The 26,175-nt window shown below is 36.9% G+C and overlaps 1 protein-coding gene across 5 annotated transcripts in view; it reads left to right on the top strand.

Annotated features, from left to right (window-relative positions):
- The first annotated feature begins 1,341 nt into the window (after positions 1 to 1,341).
- LOC125240791 (gamma-aminobutyric acid receptor subunit beta) overlaps positions 1,342 to 26,175 on the top strand; it is a 35,051-nt gene continuing 10,217 nt past the window's right edge. For 2 of the 5 annotated variants that reach the window (XM_048148870.1, XM_048148872.1), the window contains exons 1-3: positions 1,342 to 1,503; positions 21,995 to 22,095; positions 25,200 to 25,267. In XM_048148870.1, the coding sequence (XP_048004827.1) occupies positions 1,424 to 1,503; positions 21,995 to 22,095; positions 25,200 to 25,267 (249 nt within the window). In that variant the 5' untranslated portion in view covers positions 1,342 to 1,423. Of the gene's footprint in view, positions 1,504 to 21,994; positions 22,096 to 25,199; positions 25,268 to 25,570; positions 25,639 to 26,175 lie in introns of all 5 variants that reach the window. The other 3 variants (XM_048148871.1, XM_048148873.1, XM_048148874.1) reach the window with 2 other exon arrangements.

A 26,175-nucleotide genomic window follows, 5' to 3' on the forward strand; every position in this document is an offset into this window, starting at 1 on the left:
CTACCGACTGCGCCATGTTATGTATGGAACATGTACGTTAGACGCGAGTTCGAGACAAAGAACGATCTACCTAAATACAGGTATACCAACATATATTCCCAATATACCCATGAAAAGCAGGAGTTGCGACAGCAAAGTGGTAGGTAAATAATGAAAACTATAAAACATTTAATTTGAGGTTGCCTCCTACACGCAAAGTGGAATATTTAATTCGTTTTTGTTTCAAACCTATCGCATGGGATTTCTTTTTTAACTTTTAAGGATCGTAACGTAAAATAATCACCCCTTCTTAGTCCAGCATATGCGAGAATGCAGATGCCGCAAAATATCTGACATGATCTCATGACTAGAGTCTAAGATTGTGGCATTCAATTTTGCGGCCGTCAAAGGGGATCAAAGTGCCATAACTATTTATCACCGAATCTGAGGGAACTCGCCGTTGGGGCACTGAGAATGAATGTATATAACAAAAACGTACGAAACATATGCGGATACGCCATCCCACACTTTGTCCTGTCTAATAAGTATAAAATGAAAATAAACCCTATGCCAAAAAATCTTCTGTTAACTACAGTAAGCTTCGAATCCAATGTAATATTCTCCTAACTGATAGGTTAGTTAAATACTAACTTTGTGAACTAAGCATTGTTGGAATTCAGATTAAAGCAATATGCGCTGCAGGAGTACAACTGCGCGCCAACAGCAAAGTCGCTGTGCAGTTCCCATACACGGTGCATTTGGTTTACAGACCATCTGATTGGGCCCTAAGTGTAGCCACTTATAATTATCAATTAACACTAGGCCCAATTGTTACATAAAATTATTATTTATATGTAATGTTTCAAAGAAAAAATTTTTGTTTATTTTTCGTTTACTTTAGAGCGTTTCAGATTTTTTTATATTTCATTTACATGGTAAACTTATTGTTATGTCCCTTACTCATGAAGTTATTAAGGGGGAAAACAGGTTTACGGGACTTCAGAGTATGATAACCTCTAAGTTTTTTCCGAGTGTAATTCAAGAAGGACTTTATCATAAAATCATGTCAGAGAAGTCAATTCAGGCAGTCAGGCAATTTGTTCAGTAAAATCTTTGGCAAAAAAGACGCAGTATGTTGGGATATTCATTTAGTGAGGTGTCGCGCGCAGGTTTGAAGTTTTAATGTGAAGGAGTCCGGTAGTAGTAATTAGGAGGTGAGTACGCGTCGCAGCGGCTGCGGCGGCGCGACGGTCGATAGCTGGAGCGACAGGCGGTACCGTCCCGGGTCACGCCTGCCAGATCGATAGCGGCACGGCGGGGGCGGAGGAGCCGAACCCGGCATTACTCGCGCCGCCACGGCAGACGAGACACCTAGTCCGCCGCGAGATCGGCGGCAGGCGAGCGCGGCCGGGGCACGACGCTCCATGCGACCTCCGCTCGCGACATGAGCGGCGCCCGCCCCCGCAGCGCGCCCCTGCTCCTGGCGCTCGCAGCCGCCTTTCTCCCGCAAGCCAACCATGTCGCGTAAGTATACCAACAAAATCATTCTCACCGAATGTGTCGCTGACGTAAACTTTGCTCCAGCATCATAAATCACAGCTCTCCAATAAAACGGAATACACTGGTTTTCGTTTGTTCTTAGATTATACTGTATAAAAGTAATAAGATATAAGTATAAAACAAACTCTTTACGCGTTATTGTTTAAAAATGCTAGTATCCAAAGGGATTATTTAACTGATACTGTTTGTGTTGAATCTGATAGTACCTACCTATAAATTGATCTGTTATTTAGTAGAATACAATATGTACTTTATGACTAAGAATGTCACTTATTTAAAAAAAAATTAAAAGCCATTTAACTTGTTGGCAAAAAGGCCTATAAAGGGTGGAAAATGATTTTGATTTGTCTTTACGGGTGTGAATCTACTTCAGTAAGGATTACGTAAATCGTATACAAATCTACATCAAGCACACTGTCAAAATAAATACAAATATGCTATCGAGTGAGTTGAATCACTCTTATCGATTCGCAAAAGAAGACATAGTATCGGGACTTCAATAAGATTCGCGGTGCTTCGAGGGCATTGGGGTATGCTAATGACGTTTGCACATTATTGACGTCGTATAAAAAAGTTATAAAACAGACTAAAGTCATATTATTTCTCTTATGTGGATTTTCGTCTATGACAAATGACAAATGAATGCATATATCAATAATTATAAACGTTATAATTCAAATTAGGTGTAAGCAGGCTTTGTGAATAAATTTTCAGTGATTTATCCATTTAAAGAACCTTATCAGTTGTGTTGTTTATATACTAGAAGGAAAACAAAAGGACTGACCCTGTGAGGTGGAAATAAAGGATTCTATTCAAGAAGTAAATTTCAGTCTCAACACTAGTTTACTACTCACGTAGCTATGTATAGCTACGTTAGTTTTGGGTTTATTCAAAACAAAACAAATGTAAAAACCGATACGTATTTACCTAATTGTCTCCAAACAGTAGGTAACACAAGTACTTTTGGCAAGTATTGTAAGAACGTTAGTTTTCAATTCAAAATATATACCTGTTAGACCTGCTAACTATAATAGTACGTTTCATCTCGTGATTAATTTATTTTTCAAAATATCTAAGCGTGATTTGCCCAATTTATTTTATTGGTGTTAATTCTAATGAACACAAGTTAAATTATAATCTATTGAAAATATTTCAACTTGTGCTGTCTTAAAGTAGTCACACTACTATGTATATAAATTAAAACCGAAATAAATTACATATATGAAAGAAAAAGTGACCAAGTCCTCTGGTGCCTGAGGCTGGAATCGAACCAGCGTACTCTCCAATCGCGGGAGATGCCTCTTTATCCGCTCGGCCACCCAGGTCACAGCTGTCGAGGTCGAAATTATCTCTCATATGAGTAATCTATACAAGGACTCGTAGCGCCCTCTGTCTGTAGAGGCATTTCCCGCGATTGGAGAGTACGCTGGTTCGATTCCAGCCTCAGGCACCAGAGGACTTGGTCACTTTTTCTTTCATATATGTAATTTATTTCGGTTTTAATTTATTGGTGTTAATATTGAAATTAAAAGTAAGTACTTTGAAGAATCACATAATCCCGCATAAAGCTAGTATTTGCATACTCAGACCAAAAAGGCACGAGCACTCACGCGACGTAGTCGAACGTGTCGCGACTATCACGCGAACTTCTACTTAACAATCTGCCAGCCGATTCCACATGAAACCCTGTAATAGGGACTGGAATCATGCTACAACCCAAGGCGCGGTGAGAATTGTAAAGTTACATTGAAAAGATAATACTAATAATAGATACCTCCAACTCTGAAGGTACTTGAAGTACATCTTGATACTGACCAACTGCAACCTATTTCAAGAAGGTTGGGAAAAACTTTAGCTACAAATCTGAAATCACGTGCGAGCGTGTGTTTGTATACATACCATACTTACACAAAACGGGAAGTGTCCCAATCCCTGCCACTTCTTTACGATATTGCTTTACGACAACATTTTCATTTTTACCAATTATCTAACGGTTGCTTTCTTCAGCTATGCGATTCTCCCGATTTTTCCCGCCTGCTAAAGAAATGAGGCTGTCGCCCGCTAGATTTCCGAACCCATGTGACCTTCAAACCTTCAAGTTCGTGTAAACCTACGTAACTTACAGCCATAACCAACAATTTCTTGTATTGGTAATTCCACGCATATAGCAAGTGTCTTAGTAGAAGATCTTAATTGCCTGCCATCAGCTACACCTAGCAAGATAATGCATACGAATAAGTGAAGATTTACAATGGAATTAAGAAGTAGGTATCATCTCCTACTTCAGACGCTATACGAGTATCGCTAAAATTGGCTGAATTTCAAGAAATGAATAAGCCGCATCAGGTGTTTTTATCGATACAGCTTTACACACATAATATTTTCGATACGTAGGTGCATCGATATCTAAAGGTTGCCGGTGTGATTCGAAAGTCACAGCTGCCGATATTCAAAATACCGGGGATACTATTTAGAGATGTCTTCTTCAAACTGTATTTGAAGCTGTGCAAGATGCGACTTTGAATCTAAGAATTTCGAGTTTTATTCCTATAGTTCACTTTGGAATTGCGATTTATCTGCAATAACCATTCACAGCTATTTATTTTGTATTATCTAAGTAACTGTCTACATACAGAGAAAAAATGTTTACTACTTTACTGCATCCTCTACTTTGATCTGATGTGTAATATGTTTAAAAAATATATGAATATCATCATACACATAATTTATTTCAGCGTAATTCGCAATTCAATATATTTCTTAATTAATGTGAGATGTATTACTTAAAACTATAATTAAAAAACATAACTCTTTAATGAGATTTATAAACTTCCGCAGTATAAGACATTATATCTTAAAAGAATTTGGATCTCTAAATGGCTTTATGAAAGGGCTTAAACTAAGTATGTCCTATGTTTTTTTTATTTACACTAAAAATGCATTTAGATCCCGTAAAATTAATATTTTCAAAATAAGGTTAACACATGTGAAATTTTGCATGTTATGTTTATCATGCGGCACATTAAATGTTGAAAGAGCGAGGAAAATTGTTCCCACTTGGTGCGTGGAAAATGATGTCTTGTTAGCAGAATGACAAGGGCAAAAATCGGCAGGCGGCTTGTATCCAGGGGCCGCGCTGCGCGGTGGGTTAGCTACGCCCTGGCTCCGGGACTGCTTCTATTTTTAGATAGCTGAAAAAGACATCAAGTCCTTTACGAAATACAAATTTCATTTATATTTTGCTTATGCATAGCTCTACTGCCGAACCTTATAACATTTATTTAAAAATATGTGTTCTGTTTGTGTGCCTTTAAGAAGGTTTACTAATATTCGTGGGTTTAATTTACGAAACGAAAGGCTTTCTTTTATAATTAAAGTAGTAGTTTAGCCATAAATATTGCATCTCCAGATAAAAGTTAAAAAAACGTGTCAATGAAGCCTGCGTAGATAGATATTCAATGGATATTAGCACATTACTTTACCATTGTTTACTGTTAACATGTCGATTAATTTACTTGTTTAGGCTTTCGTATTTAAAACATATGTATATTTTAGGGCATCCTAGGAGTGAAAGAGAGTACCTGATCTTTGGGCGCGAGAGGCGCACTCGCTCTGTCTCGCAGGCGCGCCGGGTCGCGCCGGTCCGGGCATTCGCCAGCTCCACGTAGCCTTCCTTTTCGTTTTAGCACACCACAAAAACATACTTCCAATATTACTTCTACAAAAACTATCAGTAAAATAAATGTACATACCTAATAATCATGTAACAAATCCTTTAATTCATATACAGTGAGGATATAAAGAGAATAAATTGTCCTAAACCTTGACAATTCAACCGCTCAATCCGGCTTTATATTCTTAGTTCTGTCCTACTTTTAGCAATCGATGTCCGACATCGAAATGCGTTCATGCCCTCGACGAAGTTAAATTCTACTTTCTTCGACTGATTTTTGAGGTTCTTCTAATATCATCGCACCCACGATATGAAATAAAGTGAAAGCACAAAACTGAAACCTGTAACAACAACAATGATATCGAACTTTAAATACCTGTTCAGGGGAGATTTTAAGCAAACCAGTGTAATGTTCCTGATGTGTAGCAAATTGTGCCTGGTAGGATTAACACGGGCTTTCGGCTTCATTTATGCACAATCGCGTGCGCGAAGCCGTTAGGTATAGCGAAGGCTGTTAACTTGCTGCCATTTCATACGCTCGGCCGATTGTCCGAATTGTGTCGTTGGCGTACTTTTTGTCCGCGGCACAATGCCGCAGTACAGTAAAGGCGCGCTCTGACTAATCGCGTGATTTTTATTTTAAGATAAAGTTAAAATACGTTTAGGTTAAAAAGTGTCTCAATAGTTTTGTACATCAGTAGAATATGAAGATGTTGATGACCTTCAAATTTGAACGTGTAAGGTATGCTGAACATGATTAACACACACGAGTACCTACTGAAACTCATTGAAATTTACATACTCAGATACCTGACGATGAGATAGCGAGTCTGAAGGAGGCCAGGATGGCCTGGTGTGAATCATGTCCAAGTGCGGACATTCCGGTTGCCCGTCACAGCCTTGGGACTCTCCCCGCCTAAAAGCAGCCCATGATACACTACTGGTTGAGAGTCCGGACGATTTTGAACGTGCCTGAATCCTCGCCGTTTCAGTTCCCGAGTCCGGCCATTGGCTTCTGACACTTCCACCGCGACAGATTGGCACTGTTTTGAACCCAAGTAGCTTGAGAATAGCTATATGCTTAAGGCTTGGGTCCAAAATATGTATCCCTTACAAGTGCTCCTGCGGCAAAAATGTCGATGAGCTGGGCCGACATGACATGACTTTTGGTGCATGAAAGTCCTTTCATGCAGCAAAAGCGCCGGTCGCCTGTTTCGCCACGGCACCATTAATGATTTGGTCCGTCGCTCGCTTGCCACCGCCTCTGTGCCTGCAGTTCTCGAACCCACAGGCATGGTACGGGACGATGGCAAGCGTCCCGACGGGGCTACTTTGGTGCCGTGGAAACTAGGCAGAGCCCTAGTGTGTAATAACTGAATAGAGAACTCGCCTGTACTAACAATAAAATATTTTATATCACGAAATAAAGCATTAGATAATTCCAAAAAAAACATGGACAGTAGTAATTTTGAAACCCAATTTCTATTTAATAAGTCGGATAGAAGTAAATAAATAAGTTAACCGTGACGTCACTCGACTCAGTTTCATACTAATTCCATAGTGACAAATCGTTCAAATTCATTTTGACAGTTCCTAAAAAGAAGCTAATGAGCGTGAGAGAATCTTAAGAGTAACGAGTCATTTTTTTTTCATACATAATAAATTCTTAACTTCAACGTTGTCTGTCAAGCTTTAAGTAAACAAAATTTGCAATACATTACCTCTTAGTAAAAACTTTTAAGGGTGTTAAAAATCAAAATACAGGTTATTTTTAAAAGCTCCTTAAACTATAGGCTACAGTTTAAAATATTAGCCGTCGATATTAGGGGAGGATAACTTTCAATAATGAAGCGCTGGTAGCCTAGCGGTATGTACGTGCGACTTTCGTTCCGGAGGTCGCGGGTTCGAACCCCGGCTCGCACCAATGACTTCTTCGGAATTTATGTGCGATATGTCATTTGATATTTGCCAGTCGCTTTTCAGTAAAGGAAAACATCGTGAGGAAACCGGACTAATTCCAATAAGGTCTAGTTTACCCTTCGGGTTGGAAGGTCAGATGGCAGTCGCTTTCGTAAAAACTAGTGCCTACGCCAAATCTTGTTTTTAGTTGTCAAAACGGACCCCAGGCTCCCATGAGCCGTGGCAAATGCCAGGATAACGCAAGGAGGATGATGAACTTTCAATAATGATGATTTTAAAAACGAAAGCGTCACTTTTGATACTGACAAATCCTATACCTAAGTATATGTAACGTAGCCAACATTATCTTAAAGTCCAAATCATGATATAGCTACTACCTATTTAATTTATACTGTACCTAAAACCTTTTACTGAACATGAGACTACATCAATCCGTACCCAGAACCGCCTCTGCGTCGGTTAAAAGTGGTTTCAAACTATTTACGAGTATTTAAATAAAATTCTTCTTCTTCTTTGCCTGTCTCTCTTCTCAGTTTGTCTAGGGTCGGGTGTGCGTGCTCAGGTCCTCTCTCAGAATCTCTTTTTGCTTGTCTGACCAACATATCAGATCGTCTTCCTCTTCCTCGGGATTGGTTGGGTATCTTTAGAGCCTTCTTAACAGAATGGTCATCATCACGTCTGAAGATATGGCGAGTATTCTAATTACGTAAAAATACGGTTAGATTTGGTTATGGCTCTCAGAAAAAGAATGTAATTTTATCAATTTAAGAATATAAATAATTGTGTCGCTTAACTTCAAAGTTGGGTTCCAAAAACGCCATTCTGCTATAAGTTTGTTTTTTTTTTAATTTTATATAATTACAGGATGAAATAAAAAGGACCGTTCAAACTTTGCATAGTGACTTTTGAGGTCATAATGAACAACTTTTATTGTGGGACCAATGCAGAAATCGCGAAAAACAATTTGACTTTTCCATAGAAATGAGCGGCATCATAATCATGACGGTCGAAATGTATGAAACAGCCATAATAAATCTTTTTCATTATGATCTTTTGCACGACCGGTCTGGCGCAGTCGGTAGTGACCCTGCCTGCTACGCCGCGGTCCCGGGTTCGAATCCCGGTAAGGGCATTTTTTTGTTCGATGACTGCTGATGAGCACAGATATTTGTTCCTGAGTCATGGATGTTTTCTATGTATATAAGTATGTATATATTATATATATCGTTGTCTGAGTACCCACAACACAAGCCTTCTTGAGCTTACCGTGGGCCTCAGGCAATCTGTGTAAGAATGTCATATAATATTTATTTATTTATTATCAAAACATTCATCTTGTTCATTTCACTATGTATTTATACATAATCAACCTAATACTCAATTATGATATAAATACAACACGAATTTTTTTTTATTTATTTAATCAAAAAGTAACACAGCATTACAGTTTACACCAAGTCACTGTGAAACTACAAAATACAAAACAAGACAAAAGACATACAAAAAGTAAACAAATTAAACATTAGATTTGGGCGACGACGTAACAGCGTGGCTCCGTTGCGTCGTCTGACTCGGCAGGTTGCCCCGGAACCGCCGAAATACCACACCCTTCGGCCAGAAGTCTGCGCACGCGATGGCGTCCTGCAGCGTGCGCGGCATGCGCACAACAAGTGAAGTGAAGTGCACATAGTGGCGTGACTGCAGCTGTTGCACCCTCAGCGTGCAACAAAATATTTCAACCACGCATTTTCCTAAGGTTCTTAAGGAATAAGGAAACAATTGTATATGAGTTTGAGCAATATTTTTTTGTATTTTTTTTTAGTTTGCCCTTTGTTAAGTGTTTTTGTACTATCGGGACTTCGTATTTGAAATGGAGTAAAAAATAACTCAGCTCGACCATCTCCAATTAGCTTAGTGTATACTATACTTCTACAAGCTTTTCTTAATTGCTTGATAGTTCGATATTTCTATTTTTGTTTGTAATATGTTATTTTTTCTCATTGTGGATACGGAAATGACTACATTTTTATAACAATTAGTATATTAGTGAGTATTAAGTTAGTATTATCGCTTAAAAGGCTTCTAGTTCAGCTTATAAATGCGACCGTACGCGCAGCAAAGACATAATATGATAAGTAAAGCCTCTAAATATTATTATTATACATACATTATATATATTGTTTGAAGTACTTATTAGACCACTTCGTTCAACATCTACTTTATTAGTTAATTACAGAGGGACGAAAAAAACAGTGCCTTAATCCTTTAAGATTATTATTTTTGAGGAAATTGACTAACACACTGACAATATGATAAGGTTTTATTAAGAGTCCCTTCGATAGGAAGCTTGATAGATTTTTACCTTCCTCAAAACTGGATTTTTAAAAGTATGTGTTAGACGGTAATGAAACCTTGCACATACGATAACATAAGATTCCCGTAGGTGTAGGTATATACAGGGCGTCCCAAACTTATGGGACATGAAGGGGAAGCACCTTAAATATAGTAGATTTTGCTGAAAGAAGATTTTATGTTATTTTTAAAAGTTAGTAATTCTGCATTCATACCTTTTCTAAAAATAACTTGCTTCGTTTGGGAATCGACCCGACTCACATGTCAAAAAAAAATCTCTCTACTTTTATGATGCCAATCGAAAGAATAGCTAAAAATAGTCATTTTAATAAAATTAAAAACATATTTTTGTTTTAAATTTGCCTTCTGTCTAGCTTACAGAGGACTTATTGAAATACTAAGTTTTATCATTTTATCTACACGTGCACTTATAGTAAGGAAAACTATGCTAGTATTATATGATGTGGGTACTTATTTACGAATAATCAATGCTATATTTGGAATGATAATATAGCTACTTTTTTGTAACGTCGTCGTCGGCAATAAATAACTTTCTTGATATTTGGCTCAATCAATTTTAAAATACTATGTTACTTAAGCAGAGTTTTTATTTTTTAGCTATTCTTTCGATTGGCATTATAAAAGTAGGATGATTTTTTTTGACATTTAAGTCGGTTCGATTCCCAGACGAAGCAAGTAATTTTATGAAAATCTATGAATGCAGAATTACTAACTTAAAAAAAAACATAAAGTCTTCTTTCAGCAAAATACACTATCTACGATATGTAAGGTACTTCCCCTTCATGTCCCATAAGTTTGGGACGTCCTGTATAGCTAAAAATAAACAGAAACACTAAGTTTTCCATAAACATATTGATCTGAGAAGGTACTTAAAAACTCCAATCTGAGTAAAATATGATTTCAGACGTGATGCTCTCTAGCAACCCCATTTTACGTTTTGGCATCTTTTTATTATAAACTTTTACTACTTTTAGGTGGGTAAGTAATGATTGGTATAACTTTTTTTGGTATAGTAACATTTGATATAGCAACATTTGGTATATATCTAGAGGGTATAATCACTCATTTGACATAATTAACATTTGGTATAACCACAAAATATCTACTTTTATTTTGTATAATCATTATTTCGTATAACACCTATTTGTAATAACCGTGGTATGGTATAACTATCTATTGATATACGACTAGTATAATATAACTAGGAAACAGTATAAAACATTTCATGAATTAATTTTATTATTTTTTGAAGGCATTACAGTTCTAACCTAACCTACTTTTCTGATAGCAGTACGTATGTTTAAGGGTCACAGTTCTAACCTAATCTACTTTTCTGGTAAATGATGGATCTAATTTATTGTGCAATTCTAACTGGGCTTTAGAAATAATTTGTGTTATAGAATTTATTTATTATAGGAAATAAGCATTATATTCAAAGTATGTTATAGTAAATGTTATTTGAAAAAATGATCATTATATTAAATAAGAATTATATAATGTGTCAGTATATTATTTGTTGTTATACGATTCAATAATTATATCAAATGATCGTTATAAAGACTAAAAATATATCAAAAATAGTTATACCGATCGATACGCACCCCTTTTAGGTATGATGATTTAGCACACAATTGGTACTGAATTTATTTAACCAAATTTGTGCGTCGTTACTTTAGGAGTAAAAGCCAAATGAAGTTTGAGGTTGTTGTAGAGGATTCGCCCAGCAACGCCCTAATCAATTCCCACTTAGGCTTCAATTTATCCAGCAAAGAAACGGCTAGAATATTAATAGGTAACCGTGGGGGTTTTATTGTCTGTGTCTCGTGTTGGAAAATTCACGCACTCGACTGGCAATGAAGTCTGTGGTGCGTCGACAACACTATGATGGCACTTAAAATTTTCTATTCTTTCTTGCACAGGTTATAATAATATTTAATTTACCTTCCAGTTTAAGTTTCAGTCAAATGTTATTTTTCAATTTCAGCAGTAAACAATTTCTTTTTCAACACACCAACTTGTAAAGGCTTACTTTGCTATTCGAAAACAGATAGCAAAATTGCATTTTATCCACAAGAGTGCAAAGTAATTTCATACAAATTTTAACTTGATGTCATAAGCTGGCTGGTAGAAATAACCTATAAATGATGATTTTGAAATTGAATAGAGTGATGGATGTGACTTAGTTTAAAGTCAGTATTTTAATCGTGTTGGTGTGGTGAAACATTTTGTGTTTCACTCGGTGGCAAAGTTTGTTTAACCTTCGTGCCTTGAAACCCTCGCAGCGTTCAAGATTCCACTTTTTCAACCACTCGCTACGCTGGGGGTTCAATATTGGAATCTTTCGCTTGCTCGGGTATCAATATTGGCACGTGCGGTTAAACAACAACTTTGCCCCCTTGTAAAACAAATAACTATTTTGTAAGTTAAGGTTTACTGAGGGAGGGAGGCGGCCTTCATCTCTAATAATAAATCCTTTCATGTTCTGTTTTGCTGCATTTTATTTTAGTCCGACTGCGCTTGAATGTGTTCAACCTTAACCGATGTGAACTAGGCTGGTGGAAATAGACTGAATCGGTGAACTTCACTATTAATACAGATCTGACCTTTTCCACATGTCTACCGAGCTCCCCTTGTTCAGAACTTGGGGACATATTTTCAGATTCAAGGTTAGTGCCTTGAGCTCCAGTTAAATATTACTGAAGTTTTAAGATTCAGCAACGCTTTGGAGATTTTATCTACAGTTTTATATTATATTACTAGCTTTTGCCCGCGGCTTCGCTCGCGTTAGAAAGAAACAAAAAGTAGCCTATGTTACTCTCCGTCCCTTCAACTATCTTCACTTAAAAAATCACGTCAATTCGTCGCTCCGTTTTGCCGTGAAAGACGGACAAACAAACAGACACACACACTTTCCCATTTATAATATTATGGATGAAAGTATAGTATAGTATATAGTATAGTATGGATTAGATTATAATTTCAAAGTATTATTTTAATGTTACTACATAGTACTTTTAAATAAGTGTATGTTTTATTTAGTACAAACAAGCAGTGGACATTAGTCACTGCCAAGTAAAAAGCTTCCTCCTCCACCATATGTAAAAGTAAAAGCCTATAAAATAAACAGGTTTGGAACAACTTCCACATATTCTTCAGAATACCATATACTAATTACAAATTATAAGTATTGGATATGAGTATATCAGTTTTTAGCGTATAGCGCAAATAGGCCGATAAATATATGCGACGAGGGCAATTGCTACCTAATAGGTACGTAAGTAACTAATAAAGTAATAATTATTATAAACGAATAGCGGGTATAGGTGGCCCCGGGGATTTAAACAGAGGTCGCGGCATGAAATTCCCGCTATTTACTCCATAACTTAATTATGCGAAGAGCAGGAACCCCTTTTTTGGTGGAACTTAGACGCACCTGGCTTCTAGGTTCTAGGCATTTTTTTGTAGACAAATACATCAATTATATCTCTTTATACACGTCACACAACTCACACTGAGGCCGATACAGACCCAACTGCAACTTGTATGTTATCTGTATCAGCTCTTGTACAGAATACAGAATACAGAATTTATTGATAAAATAAAAGTACATTTTACAAGTCAAAAATAATATACAAAATTTACAATAATTTACACAATTAAAATTTTAATATCATTAATATAACACAATTATTTGCTCTTTTTTTTTAGTGCAATTTTGGGTCAACGATCTTTGGTTGTTATTATACACATAAATTCTTCAATCGAGTAGCAAGCATGTCTAATGAGTAATAGTTTAAGGTCTTTTTTAAAAATTGAGTCACTTTTCGAGTCCTTTAATTTAGACGGAAGTGAATTATAAAGCCTTGGTCCGATTACACCAAGTGACCGTCGCGATTTAGCATGCGGCGCATCGGAACAAGTAGTAGGGGAGATCTGCGGGGGGGCAGGGGCCCGTTTCTCGGAAGGTACAAGCCTTGTATTACAAGTGCGCGAACTGTCAAATTGTATGGGTTGTCATGGAAACACACTTGTAATACAAGGCTTGTACCTTTCGAGAAACGGGCCCCAGGTCGTGAGTATGTATAGGTGCACTAGTTTTATACATATTTATATTTGTTCTGACGTACATACAAGCCGACAACACAAATATACTAGGTAAAGTTAGTATGTTATGTTTTTTAAATAACAATTTTGCTGGGTGGTCAGTTGGTTTACCATCGATTATACGGAGGGCACGTTTTTGCATCCTGAACGCCCTATCCCGGTCTGCAGCAGTGCCCCAGAGATCAACACCCTGTGTAAGGATCGAATGGAAATAGCCGTAATACGCCATTTTGAGATTTTCAGTAGTCAGACTGGGTGCTAACCTGGACAGCGCATAGCAGGCAGAGGCCAGTCTATCGCAGGTCGACTGGATGTGGGGGCCCATGTCAGCCCGGCATCGATTTCAAAACGAGATATTTAACTGTATCAACCTGAGGAATAAGGGTGTCATTGAGAACTATGTTTAATTTTGTTTTAATTGTGTTTCTTAACTGAAAGTGAACGATGTTCGTTTTATCCAAATTTAATATCATTCCATTAGCTTTAAACCATTTGACTAGTTGATTCATTACATAATTAAGTTTTATTTTTAAAGTTTCGAAATCATCAGCATGGACAATGACGCACGTATCGTCAGCGAACATTATATATTCTGAGCCAGGGCAGGCGCTCGTGATGTCGTTTACAAGGATCAAAAATAGGTTGTTACCAGCAATTGATCCCTGTGGAACCGCACAATCACCTACTGACTCTAGGTTGGACCTGGAATTGTGGACAAACGTGCATTGTTGTCGGTTATTTAAAAAAGATGCAATTGTTTGATGAAAAACGCCGCTTACACCATACCGAGATAATATAGTTAGGAGGAGAGAGTGGTCAATCATCTCGAAGGCGCGCGACAGATCGCAGAAGATGGCAGCGACCTGTCGCGCGTCCTCGAGGTGGCGCAGCACTCGCGACACGACGTCCCGCGCAGCGTCCGTCGTTGACCTTCCCGGCTGGTATGCATATTGTTGACTATTTAACAAGCTATTTGAATGTATGTGTTTCATCAGTCTCACGCTAATTAGGTGTTCAAAAACTTTTGAGATGATAGGCACTAGGGATATCGGGCGATATGATTTGGGTGCGTCTTGTTCACCTTTCCCCTTGTAAATCGGTTGTATTTTTATTAGCTTTAAAACATCAGGGTATACACCAGCGGTTGCGCACTCATTAAACAAAGCTAGAATGAGCGATACAACCACAGGCGATAAACAATCAAGAATTTGAGTTGACATATCGTTAATGTCTTTCGAAGATTTTCGTTTTATTTTATTTATAGACTCAATCATTTCACTTCAGGTGAATTCAGTAAAAACAAGTGTAGGAGGTGTTTTGTCTAGAAAATCACTCAAATATTCGCAAGCAGTTGCACTGCATGGTTTAAAATTGTTTACGTTGGCGTTAACGTAATACTGGTTCAGTAGCGATGCAGCGGCAGATGCGCGCGCACTCTCGCACTCGCCCTCCGACCGGCTTATCAGTATGTCTATTGCGCGGTTCCCAGTCTTGTTTTTCCTGCATGTTTCGTCAGCAATTACTCGCCAAACACTACGACACATATTTTCACTACTATTTGAAATTTGCCTATTTATATAATCCTTACGTAGTTCTTTCGATAGTGTCCAGTACAATGGTTCTGTTTTTAAAAGTTCTGAAAGTGACTCGTGATCATCAGGGTTATGTGCAAGATTAGTTTTTAGTCTGCGTAATTTATGACGCTTATTTTTTACAAGTTCGTTAACCCAAACATCGCTGCAGGCATAACAGGCTGTTTTTTTATAGGGAAATGTACTTCAAAATAATGCTTTATAACGTTTAATACAGATTCAAACCTTTTAACTGGACAACAGTTTTTGCTAATAGACAATCCCAATCATAAAGGTCTAAACTACGTGTAAAGTCCAACCTGTTACTGTGTGAAAACATTCTTTTTAAAATGTGTTGTTTACATTGTATTTTGTTTGTATTGGGTTGGTAAGAAAGTAATGAGCGAATCATAACCAATATTGTAATTTTTATTTAATTTATTATTTTAATCATTTATCAAAAATATAACGGCCTTCGTTATCTACTACTTGTCTCCATCGTTCTGGTAAAGAATGAATAGCATCGGCGAAGAAGTTCTTAGGTTTAGATTCAAAAAACTCAGCTATGTACTGTCGTAGATGGGCTTGACCATCGAACTTTTTTTCATTCAAGGCATTGCTTAGCGATCTGAACAATTGCAATGTGTGGGCGAGCATTGTCGTGTAAGAAAAAACTTTAGCATGCTGTGGACGATTCTGACAGATTTTTTGGTTTAAATTTTCAAGCTGATTACAGTATACTGATGCGGTAACAGTCATTCCACTTGGTAGGAGTTCCCAGTGAATAATACCATGAATATCCCACCAAACGGACAGCATAACTTTTTTCGGGTGAGGCTCTGTTTTTGGTGCCTCTATTCCTTTTTCGTTTGGAGCTAGCCACTGACGTTTGCGTGTGTGATTTATATATAAGACCCATTTTTCATCTCCAGTGATAAGATGGTCCAACCAGTTGAATGTGCGGCGAAAAGACAGAAGTTGTGTGCAGATATCGGCACGGCGGTTTAGTTGATCTCTATCAAGTTCGTGCGGTATCCAAACACTGTATTTGTAGTTTTTTCCCAACTCGTGTAAATCTGTTTCTATGGTGACATGAGAGCAGCCTAACTCGGTAGCAAGAGTACGACTCGTTAGCCTTTAGATATATTTAAAATTACATTTACAGATAAGTGATCTGATAAGTGCAAGTCATGACAAAATATGTTAACAATGCCAGTTTTAGTTAAATTAGAATACGCGTGATCAATACACGTTTTTGAGTATTCAGTTATCCTTGTTGGTACATTGATAAGGCTTTTGAATCCGTTTATTTTGATAATATCTAGTAGATCCTTAACCGTATTATTTTTTTTTAATAAGTCTATATTCATGTCACCAGTTATTAAAACATTATAATTTTGTATAGCATTTAAATTTAATAATTCATTTAACTTCGATAAATATAGGGATAAATCTCCATTAGGAGGTCTATATATACAAACAACAATAAGGTCAAGGATACGGATACGGATTACATTACTGGCCAATAATATGTGACATATTATTATGTTTTATCAGTAATTTTATTTATATTTGTAGTAGTTTAGCCCACTACTTTTGGTAGTCTAGTAGTATTCCTTAAGCTTGCGATGGCAATAAACGCATAAATATAAAGTATTAATAGGTATTATTGAGATGAACTTTTTTGTAGACCAATGGGTGTGAAACACTCCACAAGCTTAAAAACCTTAACAAGCGATACACCTAAACCTTCCTCAAGAGTCAGTCTGTTCCTAACACATACTCGACGAGTGGTATGGGAAGTAGCGAAGGAAGTACGCAGGGCACGGGCAGTGTGGCGACCGATGACGAGTAATGTCGTCTTTGACTACTACACTCGCTACCTACATACTTGTCATGCTATTGCCACTCATCGAGTGGGTGGCCTAGGTTTATTGATAGGCTAACATAATATTTTTATAAGAGGTAGCAAATTGTCGTTTTGCATCAGATTTTCGGATTTTTTAGATGGCCTGGTGTATATTTGGTACGTAGCAATATATCGAGCAAACACAGATATAATGATACAATTCATTTCAATACATTAATTATAGATACGTACAAGAGTAGACGGCCTACCTGGCCAATTTTATCACTTATCATGATAAGTCGCACGACAAACTTGCTAAATAAAACGTCTTATCACGTGGCCGTGATAAAATTTCGCACTATTTATAATGGTCGCGCGATAAAATAGGGACGTCCCCTGATGCCTTTTATCGTTTATCGCGCGACCATGCTATCGGTGCAAGTATAATCTGTTGTTCGTTTTGTAATGCCGCCATGTAGCAGCCGCTCAGCCACGTTTTGTGGTCAGGGCAGCGTTGTGTTTAAATTATAACGTGCCCGAGGGACTTCGTAGTTGTCACACTGTGTGTTTAGTTAATTAGTTGAGTAGATGCTAAATTGAACTTCACTAGTGATAGTTATTGTGAGGTTGATTCAAAATATTTATTTTATGTATCACTATACAATTTTAACAAACTAGTTCACTTTAGCTAAGCTACATTACTACAAATTATGAATGAACGACAGGAATAATACAAACTAACTGAACTTACATTGTTGGTAGATTGAAACTCATTTGGTGTCTTATACATATATGATATAAATTGATAAAACATTCCTATATCTACATTCGTTTTATGAAGTTCGACCGATAAGTTCCTTACCTGTCCTTATTGTCTGTACTCTACAAGTCTACAACAGTAATACTTTCCCTAAATAAAGTATCGATTCTTCATTGGATGCATGATGAAGTCTTGGAATACATTTTGTTACCAGATAATCCAGATACTTACTAAACTCTCACTCAAAATTAAAACTTACTAAAAAATTAACATGAAAAAATATGTCAATAAAGGACGATCGAATGAAATAGTACCAATATCTAGAAGTTTTCAAAGTCTAGCACCCATTGCAGACGTTTATATTACTTATATTAAAAATAGATAGATCTTTATTCAACCATAAACGGCGCGGGCACAAACAATAAATAAATAATAAGATGAAACATAATAAAATGTATGACAAAGAAAACGTCATAATATGTACAATCAGGCAATAATGACAAGGACAAGGTAAGGTACAGACAGCGAGGCAAATCTCGATTGATCCATTTTTTCATTATTACACTATGTTGAGTTCTCCATGTATCCAATGAACACGACTGCCATGTGTAGCCGGTGGACACTCTATTTAATAATGCAAACATGTAAAAAATGGACCAGTTGCATTTCCTGTCGTCCTCCCCTGTCGATATTTGCCCCGCTGTACCTTATATGTGTTGTGGTCTACATCACCCTGCTGTTAATGATTTCCGCTTAATTTCGAGTGTCTTAGACTCTTGTTATTGATTCATTAAAATCATAATTTAAAAAGGATGAACAAGTAACTGCAACATGATCTTTATTACTTCTCTCTCTAATATTATTTATTTTGATGTGCCACCAGATGTGACGTTAACTTTTATGTAAATCTTTTTATCCTTAATAAATCTAAAGTAGTAAATTACGATACAAATGCGAAAAAAAGGAAGTTCAATACGAGTGGGGCTAAATCATCCCTTCGGTCGTGTTTTAAATCGACACGAGTTACAAGTGCGTAAAAAAGGAGTTTCGGAGCTCCCTTCGGTCGTGTTTTAATTTATCGCCATTCGTTTCGAACCTTCATTTTTACGCACTTGTATCGTAATGTACAGTCAATCAAACAAATTTGCATGCAGGGGGTTCTACTTTTCTCTGCAGCTGACTGTATTATTTCGAATTTAACAAAAAGCGATATAGCAGGTAGCGTCTGTTAGTAACCCTAAAGACGTGTCAAATTGAAAGGACACAAAAACGTGGTGTAGACTTCTCCATGCGCATATCATAAACTTAAATAAAAACCTACACCAACGTTATCTGCTGGTTCAAAAAATTGCTGGCGAAAATATACATATGGTTTGGAGCTCTGGTAGAACGTTCTTCCAGTAGATGTCACTAGGGCTTGATCCACAGGTACGGCGTAGATTCCATAAGGATGATGTCGTGGTGGCTTAGTTGGCATAGCGCTGAAATAAGTCTCACCCACGACAGTCATTTTTCCTTTTTACATTTATTCTTAAGTTTTTTCTAAACTTTAAGTTTACTGCATCAAAGGTCATGGATCTCAATCAAAGTTATCGTCCCTATTCAACACCGGCTGACAGTAAGTATTCATTGTAATATGATTATGCTTCCGCTGCCGGCACAGTAAAACAAATTTAATGTTCGGTGCACGAGTTAACATGTACTGAATATTGATTTATTATAACATCACTGAAACAGTATCCTGATAGAATCTGCCTGACTTCATAATAAAATAACATCGTATAAAAGTGTGCTGGCTTACAACACAATAGATAAACGCTGTTCAATGCATTCCCTTGTCTTTCCGTCGGGATCCATAAAAGAATAGACCCAGCGTTTTCCATTGACAACTTTCAGCCGTTACACATGTTACGGTGTCATTGGACAGTTTTCCGATGACTAAAGTTCACGATACATATGATACGTACGAGTATATTTATTGCGTATTCTATCTCTTGCCTATCAGTCACTCCGCCTTCTTCTTAAAGTCTTGCCTTCACTGTACGACGCTCAGGCTAAATGTTCAGCATGCATCATGCAACGTTCTAAACGTTCGGAAGTAGATAGTGCAATCCGCTGAACTGGATCTAGTAATCCGGGCAATTCCGGAATTTTTTCGGAGGTACTGGATCCTGTTCATATGACCGGTACCTATCGGTCACCGGATTAGGTAAAATAAAATAAGCACCAATTTATAATTAGGTATGTAAACGCGCCGAACAGAAAGTATCAACTAAAATTGCTCAACTTTGATGCCAAATATCACAAAAACAATGAGCTGTGAAGGAATGATGAGATACTATTTTGTTTAAAGACGATGATGATGAGATACTATTTTGTTTAAAGACGTTGAGAAACTTTAGAAAGACTTTAGAAACTATCATATTTAATACCAATTGATTCAAAACGAAGGTCATTGGCGTAGGGAACGCCCTTAATGAATAATAATTCCTAGTTATAGTGTGATTGTTGTTGAAATGGCACTTTTTAGTGCTAAGTTTTTCATTTTTAAAACGCTGAAAAATATATCTTATCGCGCAATAATTTGTTATTTAATTTACATTGATATTTCTATTGAGAACCGGATTTGGCCCGACCGGATTCCACTCAAATCCAGCCATGCAGCCGCACTGAATACCAAGGCGGTTTGCAATCCCTAGTTTGGAAGATATTCTGGTGCATTCATGGCGGGTGGTGCTATACCACATACATAAGTGCGATTAAGTCTGTTGGACCATTAAAAACTCGTTTTATAATAAAAATAGCAACTTTTTTGTGTCACCAAAGTTAAAACGAAATACCTTCAATTTATGTCTTTTATTTCTACAGAATAATGAACTCGAACTCACAGTTTACAATTTATTCCTTCTTACAATGTAAACTTATTAAAACCTTCTCAAATATTAGGGAAAAAAAGACCCCATTTATATTATTAGTACTTACGGATAGTTAATATTGATAATGTTATCGGTATCATTGTCATAGTCGTTTATTGTGCTTAGGTATTTCTAGTGAGACTTCAGATACTTCGTAATTTAGTGTTCGCATGTTCAAGTAACGAGCATCTCCGCAGCTCTATTATTAATGCATACGTTTCCGTGGCTCTACTCGCTCACGTTAAAGGAGTAATTACCATTGATTGTGTTTACTCCACTAACCCACGATAATGCATCACTTCAATATGCAATCAGCTCTCCTGCTCACAGTTTATTCTTTATCTAGTTTTCTCACGTTACAAAATAGCTAATTTAACATCAACTACGTACTTAATCGGGATTTATACCCTCATCTGTTATTTCTTTCTAATAATAAATCATACATACAATCATCATACAATCACGCCTGTATCCCATAAAGGGGTAGGCAGAACACATGAAACTACTAAAGCTTCAGTGCCACTCTTGGCAAATAAGGGGTTGAAAGAAAACGAAACTGTGACATTGCAGTGACAGGTTGCTAATAATAAATAATAGACAAAATATATTCTGTTCTAATAGCTAGAAGTTTTTTCAAACTGTCAATATAGTATCTTATATATAAAATGAGTTTAAGGTGAACTGGTAGGTAGCCATTTACATGAAAACTAGCAAGCGTTAGGCCGAGCCGAGACTGTTAAGCTCTTTTTAGTAAGTCGTGCACAACTCCACAAGTATGTAGATAGGAACGAAGTTATTCAAGTCATCATCCCCCTTGCGTTATCCCGGCATTTGCCAATCAAGTTATTCAAGTATCATGATGTAATACTATAATTAACCCTTAATTGCATAATTTTTTATTTTTAACAATTTATAGATATATGATATCTGGTGGCATGCTACGCACTGGAAAAATAATGAAAAAAATCTATTATCATTTTCTTCATATGAAATAGCCAATTTCCGAAGTCTGTTCTTTCCGAACAGACTCTACTTAAATATCGTCCTAAATATTGTGACAACCGTTACAACCACGAATTATCTACGTTAATAATAAGTATTTGATTTTTGGTTTAGTTTCTGGGCACTTAGAAAAGCTTCTGACGTTTAACGTAAGTTAAACCCATACCAAAAATATAGATAATAGCAAGATAATAGTCTTAAATAATAGTCTTAAAAACTTTTTTAATGTTTTAAGTATTCCTTTATCTGTTATAAAGTTATAAACATTTTTTTTCTTTCTCTTTACAGGGGCGCCGGTGGGGGTGGCATGTTCGGTGATGTCAATATATCAGCCATATTGGATTCCTTTAGTATAAGTTATGACAAAAGAGTAAGGCCTAACTATGGAGGTTAGTAATACTCAGAATCATTTCAACTTAGGGCTTCGATAACCCCACGACTCAGTATAAAACTGCCAAACGATTTACTTTAATGACTTAGTAACGACCCAAAGTAATAGCATTTTATTTTGGGTCGCAGTGGAAATGCAACTTTTTTTTTCACATGGACCACTTTTGAAATTAAAATCAAGTTTACGGAAAATCTTTACAGAGATTTGCATGATTGACTGTTCGATGTTATGATAAACACTACATATCTTCTCAAACTAATCGTATATTTTGTATCCTTGGGTAGAATATTTCGACTTTACACGAGTATACAAATCCTATATTCAAATTTAATCTATCACCGTTAGCTACTTAATTAATAGTTAAAAGCCCTGAAAATGGTTTTGCTTAAACAATATTTAGAATTAATTTTAATGAAAAAGCTAAGCTAAAATTAATACTTGATTTGAATAAATGTACACTACCGCCCGGGATAGACCGATGCGCATCTTAATGGCTAAACCAGGTTTTACATAATACCTACAACTTAAATACTGCTAGACAGGGCAAGCGTCGCGACCTTCTGGTCCCACTTAATATAAAAAAAAAAGAAACCATCGACACGAGAAGAAGAAGACTGCTAGATGACTAAGTATTACAAAAAAGAAAGATAACCGAGTCGTTATTGGTGTTTAAACAGCTAAGAATAGTCTAAAAATTGTTATTTAATAAAAGAATATATATTTAAAAAGAATATATGTTAGAATATTTGTTGCGTCTTCATGCCATAACAGTAAAACAGATGATATTGGTCGAAATTTAGCACACAGAGTGTGAGCTGCAAGTTAACATGAAAGTAGGTATGCGTAATAACTTAAGTGGGAGGATGTGGCGCAGTATCGGGACATCCACGAGGGGTCGAGGGCGATGAGCGGGCAGAGGCTAGAGGTAACATAGGTAAGGCTGGGGCTATGAGAAAGAGTTTGTAAGATAACAATTCATAGACAAATATAACTTACAAAACTCAGATCTAATATCATGCGTAATAATGAATAACTACAGTACGTACATACAATACAAGCATGAATTTTCGGCGGCAAGTATTAACAAGTTCTGTACCTACCTAAAAATATCTACTTATCTACTTATTTGAAATGCTCAGAGTAACAACGAGGAGGAAAAAAGAATTATGTTTGAGTCACGAACGCGGATATGATTAATATTTATGCTATGGATTTAACATTTGAATATTAATCAAATGTTAAATCCGTGATCGCAAAGACTTCACGGCGTCGCAAAGTGTAAACATTCTCCTGGTACTTACTTCTTAGTCGTCTCTCTTAAGTATAAATAATGGTCATGGATATTTTGCTGATTACTTATAGTATTTAATTCCGATAGTTTAACACAATAATTTCACGCAAATGTGATCCGGTTTCTTTGCACTCTACCCATCAATTTTCTCTAACGTAACACGAATGAGTAATTGCCATCTTATAAGGTGCGTTAGGGCCAGGCTCGGGCGGTGGGAATTCTGAAGTAGGTTCAACTAGCAGTAAAAGCGGGAACTGTAACCTATGTAAGTGTTTTAAACAGTAGGATGATCAAAAATCATATCCCTATGAATGGGATCAAATCAAACAAAATGTTTTAGACTACTGCAAATGCAATATACAGCGCGTAAACCTAATAAGGGCGATAAATGAAACCAGGCATATAAGGTAACGAACCCAATTATGGACATTTTAAGAAAAAAATTCGCCTGTTTTTGATATTTCACTGATAAATGTAAAAATTCTACCGCTAAGCGTGTTAAATCTTGAATGTCCTATCCTTCTTTTACATTTCAAACGTATTGTAGAATAGATACTCCTATTGGTTTCTTCATGGTTAACAAATTAAAACCAGGTGTTTTTTCTCCAATTATGGACGGCAGTTCTCCAGTAATGGATCCCCAATTATGGACAGTGAAATAAGTTTAAAATTTTACTTTTAAAGCCAACTGATACTTAATGAGTCAATTTTATATACCATAAATACAATTAGTTTGGGTTATTTTAACATAGGATTGTTTTTTGTAAATTTTGGTTTTGTAATTTGTTCCTTGTTCATCATAGGAGGTACGCAGTTTTTCGGGTCCAGTAATGGACACTCGCAAAATAACGCCATTTCTTTATGTCTTTGGAGCAACAAACTAGTATGTTTTATACCTTATCTCATGCTTAATGCGGTAAGTAAAACGCAATAAAGTTTACACCGTGTATTATTTTTTTATTATTTTATACATGAACTCATCTATCTGAGCAACATTACTAAGAATTCGTCTTGATATTTTTTTCAGTAAACTGGTGAATTTTATCTTGTCGCCAAATCCTTCAGAAATAACCGAATTCATTGAAACTTCAAAATGAAACAGCTCTACAACTCTAGTTTATGGTACATAGCCGTCAGTTTTTAGAAACTTATTTTAGATACTTATTTTTAAGGATTTGTGTTTTTTTGTCCATAATGGCATCACCGTCCATTATGGGGTATTTTACGTTAATTCAATATTGTTATCATTAATTAAAAGGTGTTTTTGAGTTACTCTTAATTTTTACCCCATAATGATTTTTTGAAAAATTTCCCAGCAACAATGTACTGTAAACGTGGTTGCGATGACAATCAATGACAACTGTCAACGAGCGTTAAACACGAGTGTGTTTGCATTACGTTGCGGGCCGAATTATTTTGTATGGATAAAACATTTATCTCAATTTTAAGTAAAAGTTACCTAATTACATTTCTTATGTCCTATACTCACCACCGTTAAGAGGTTCGCCCGTATTAGGTTTACACCCTGTATTACTGGAATTAAAAAAAAAAAAGTTATGACTAGGTAAACATATTAATTAAAAAAAAAACACAAACAATTGATTGGGGTGGATGAGTAGAATAATAGTTAAAAATACTTTACAAATAATTTATCATTGTCCTAAGAATCATATCAATATTAAGACTATTGGGTAATATACTATAAAGAGACAAATTACCGACTACCTAATAGTAATAACTGAGAGCTCAGCACATATACAACTCGTCTAGCAAATAATCACCATATCATGAGTATATTGTGTCGTTTTCAGGACCACCCGTGGAAGTGGGGGTCACCATGTACGTGCTCTCCATCAGCTCTCTATCTGAAGTGAAAATGGTATCTTCCTTTAAAAACAGTATTAAAGACACAGCGCATATATAGCAAGATATGTCCCTTAGCTCAATCACTAGCATTATACCGTTCATCGTAGCACCTGTGTCCACGGTTCGATCAAATAGAGTAGGCGTGACGCGCGCGCGCGTAGCTCAGTCGCGCTGCCGCGGGCCGCGTCCGCTCGTAGCGCCCGCGCCGCGCCCCCTCTGCTCCGCCCGCCCGCAGGCGATGGGGAACGTCACCGTCCTCTGGTTTGGTTTTCACGGCGCAAGGCGCGCGCGCACTCACGATTGGGCTTGATTGCAGGTCCGCCAGTGGAGGTGGGCGTCACCATGTATGTGCTCTCTATCAGCTCCGTCTCCGAAGTGCTCATGGTACTCGCCCCTGTCAGCTCACGCTTGACTCGGTCGCTCCGGCGCCGCGGCGCGCGCCTGCCGCGGCGACCGAGCAGCCCCAGACACGAGGCTGCGAGCATGTCCGCGTTTGGTGGAGCAGATCGCCCTTTGTCCGCCAACTTGCTTTCTTATTATGTTGTTTCTCGTTAAAACGCCAAAATGGTAACTTGAAACATTATACGTCAAGGGCATCATAATAAGAAAAGCAATTCGTTATAACCTTGAAAGTTTATCCAGTTGTGTGTCCAGCAGTACTCGTAACTCCAAAGTTGCTGCTACTCAAGTGACAATAAAGTAATGGTATCTGTCGATATTTTAACGGAAATAGATTCTATCATCGTAACGTATTAAATTTAATATTCACTGACAAAAAAATCTTATTTAAATCAACAGTTGACATTACTTTTCTGTCTCGAGGTACCTTATCCAATCGTTCACAATGGAAAATATTAATATGTGTATAATGAAGATGTCGCGGTATTCGAACAGCGTATAGTCAGCATATATCATGGTTTA

Source organism: Leguminivora glycinivorella, chromosome Z (genome assembly GCF_023078275.1).
Source record: "Leguminivora glycinivorella isolate SPB_JAAS2020 chromosome Z, LegGlyc_1.1, whole genome shotgun sequence".
NCBI classification, from domain to species: Eukaryota; Metazoa; Arthropoda; class Insecta; order Lepidoptera; family Tortricidae; genus Leguminivora; species Leguminivora glycinivorella.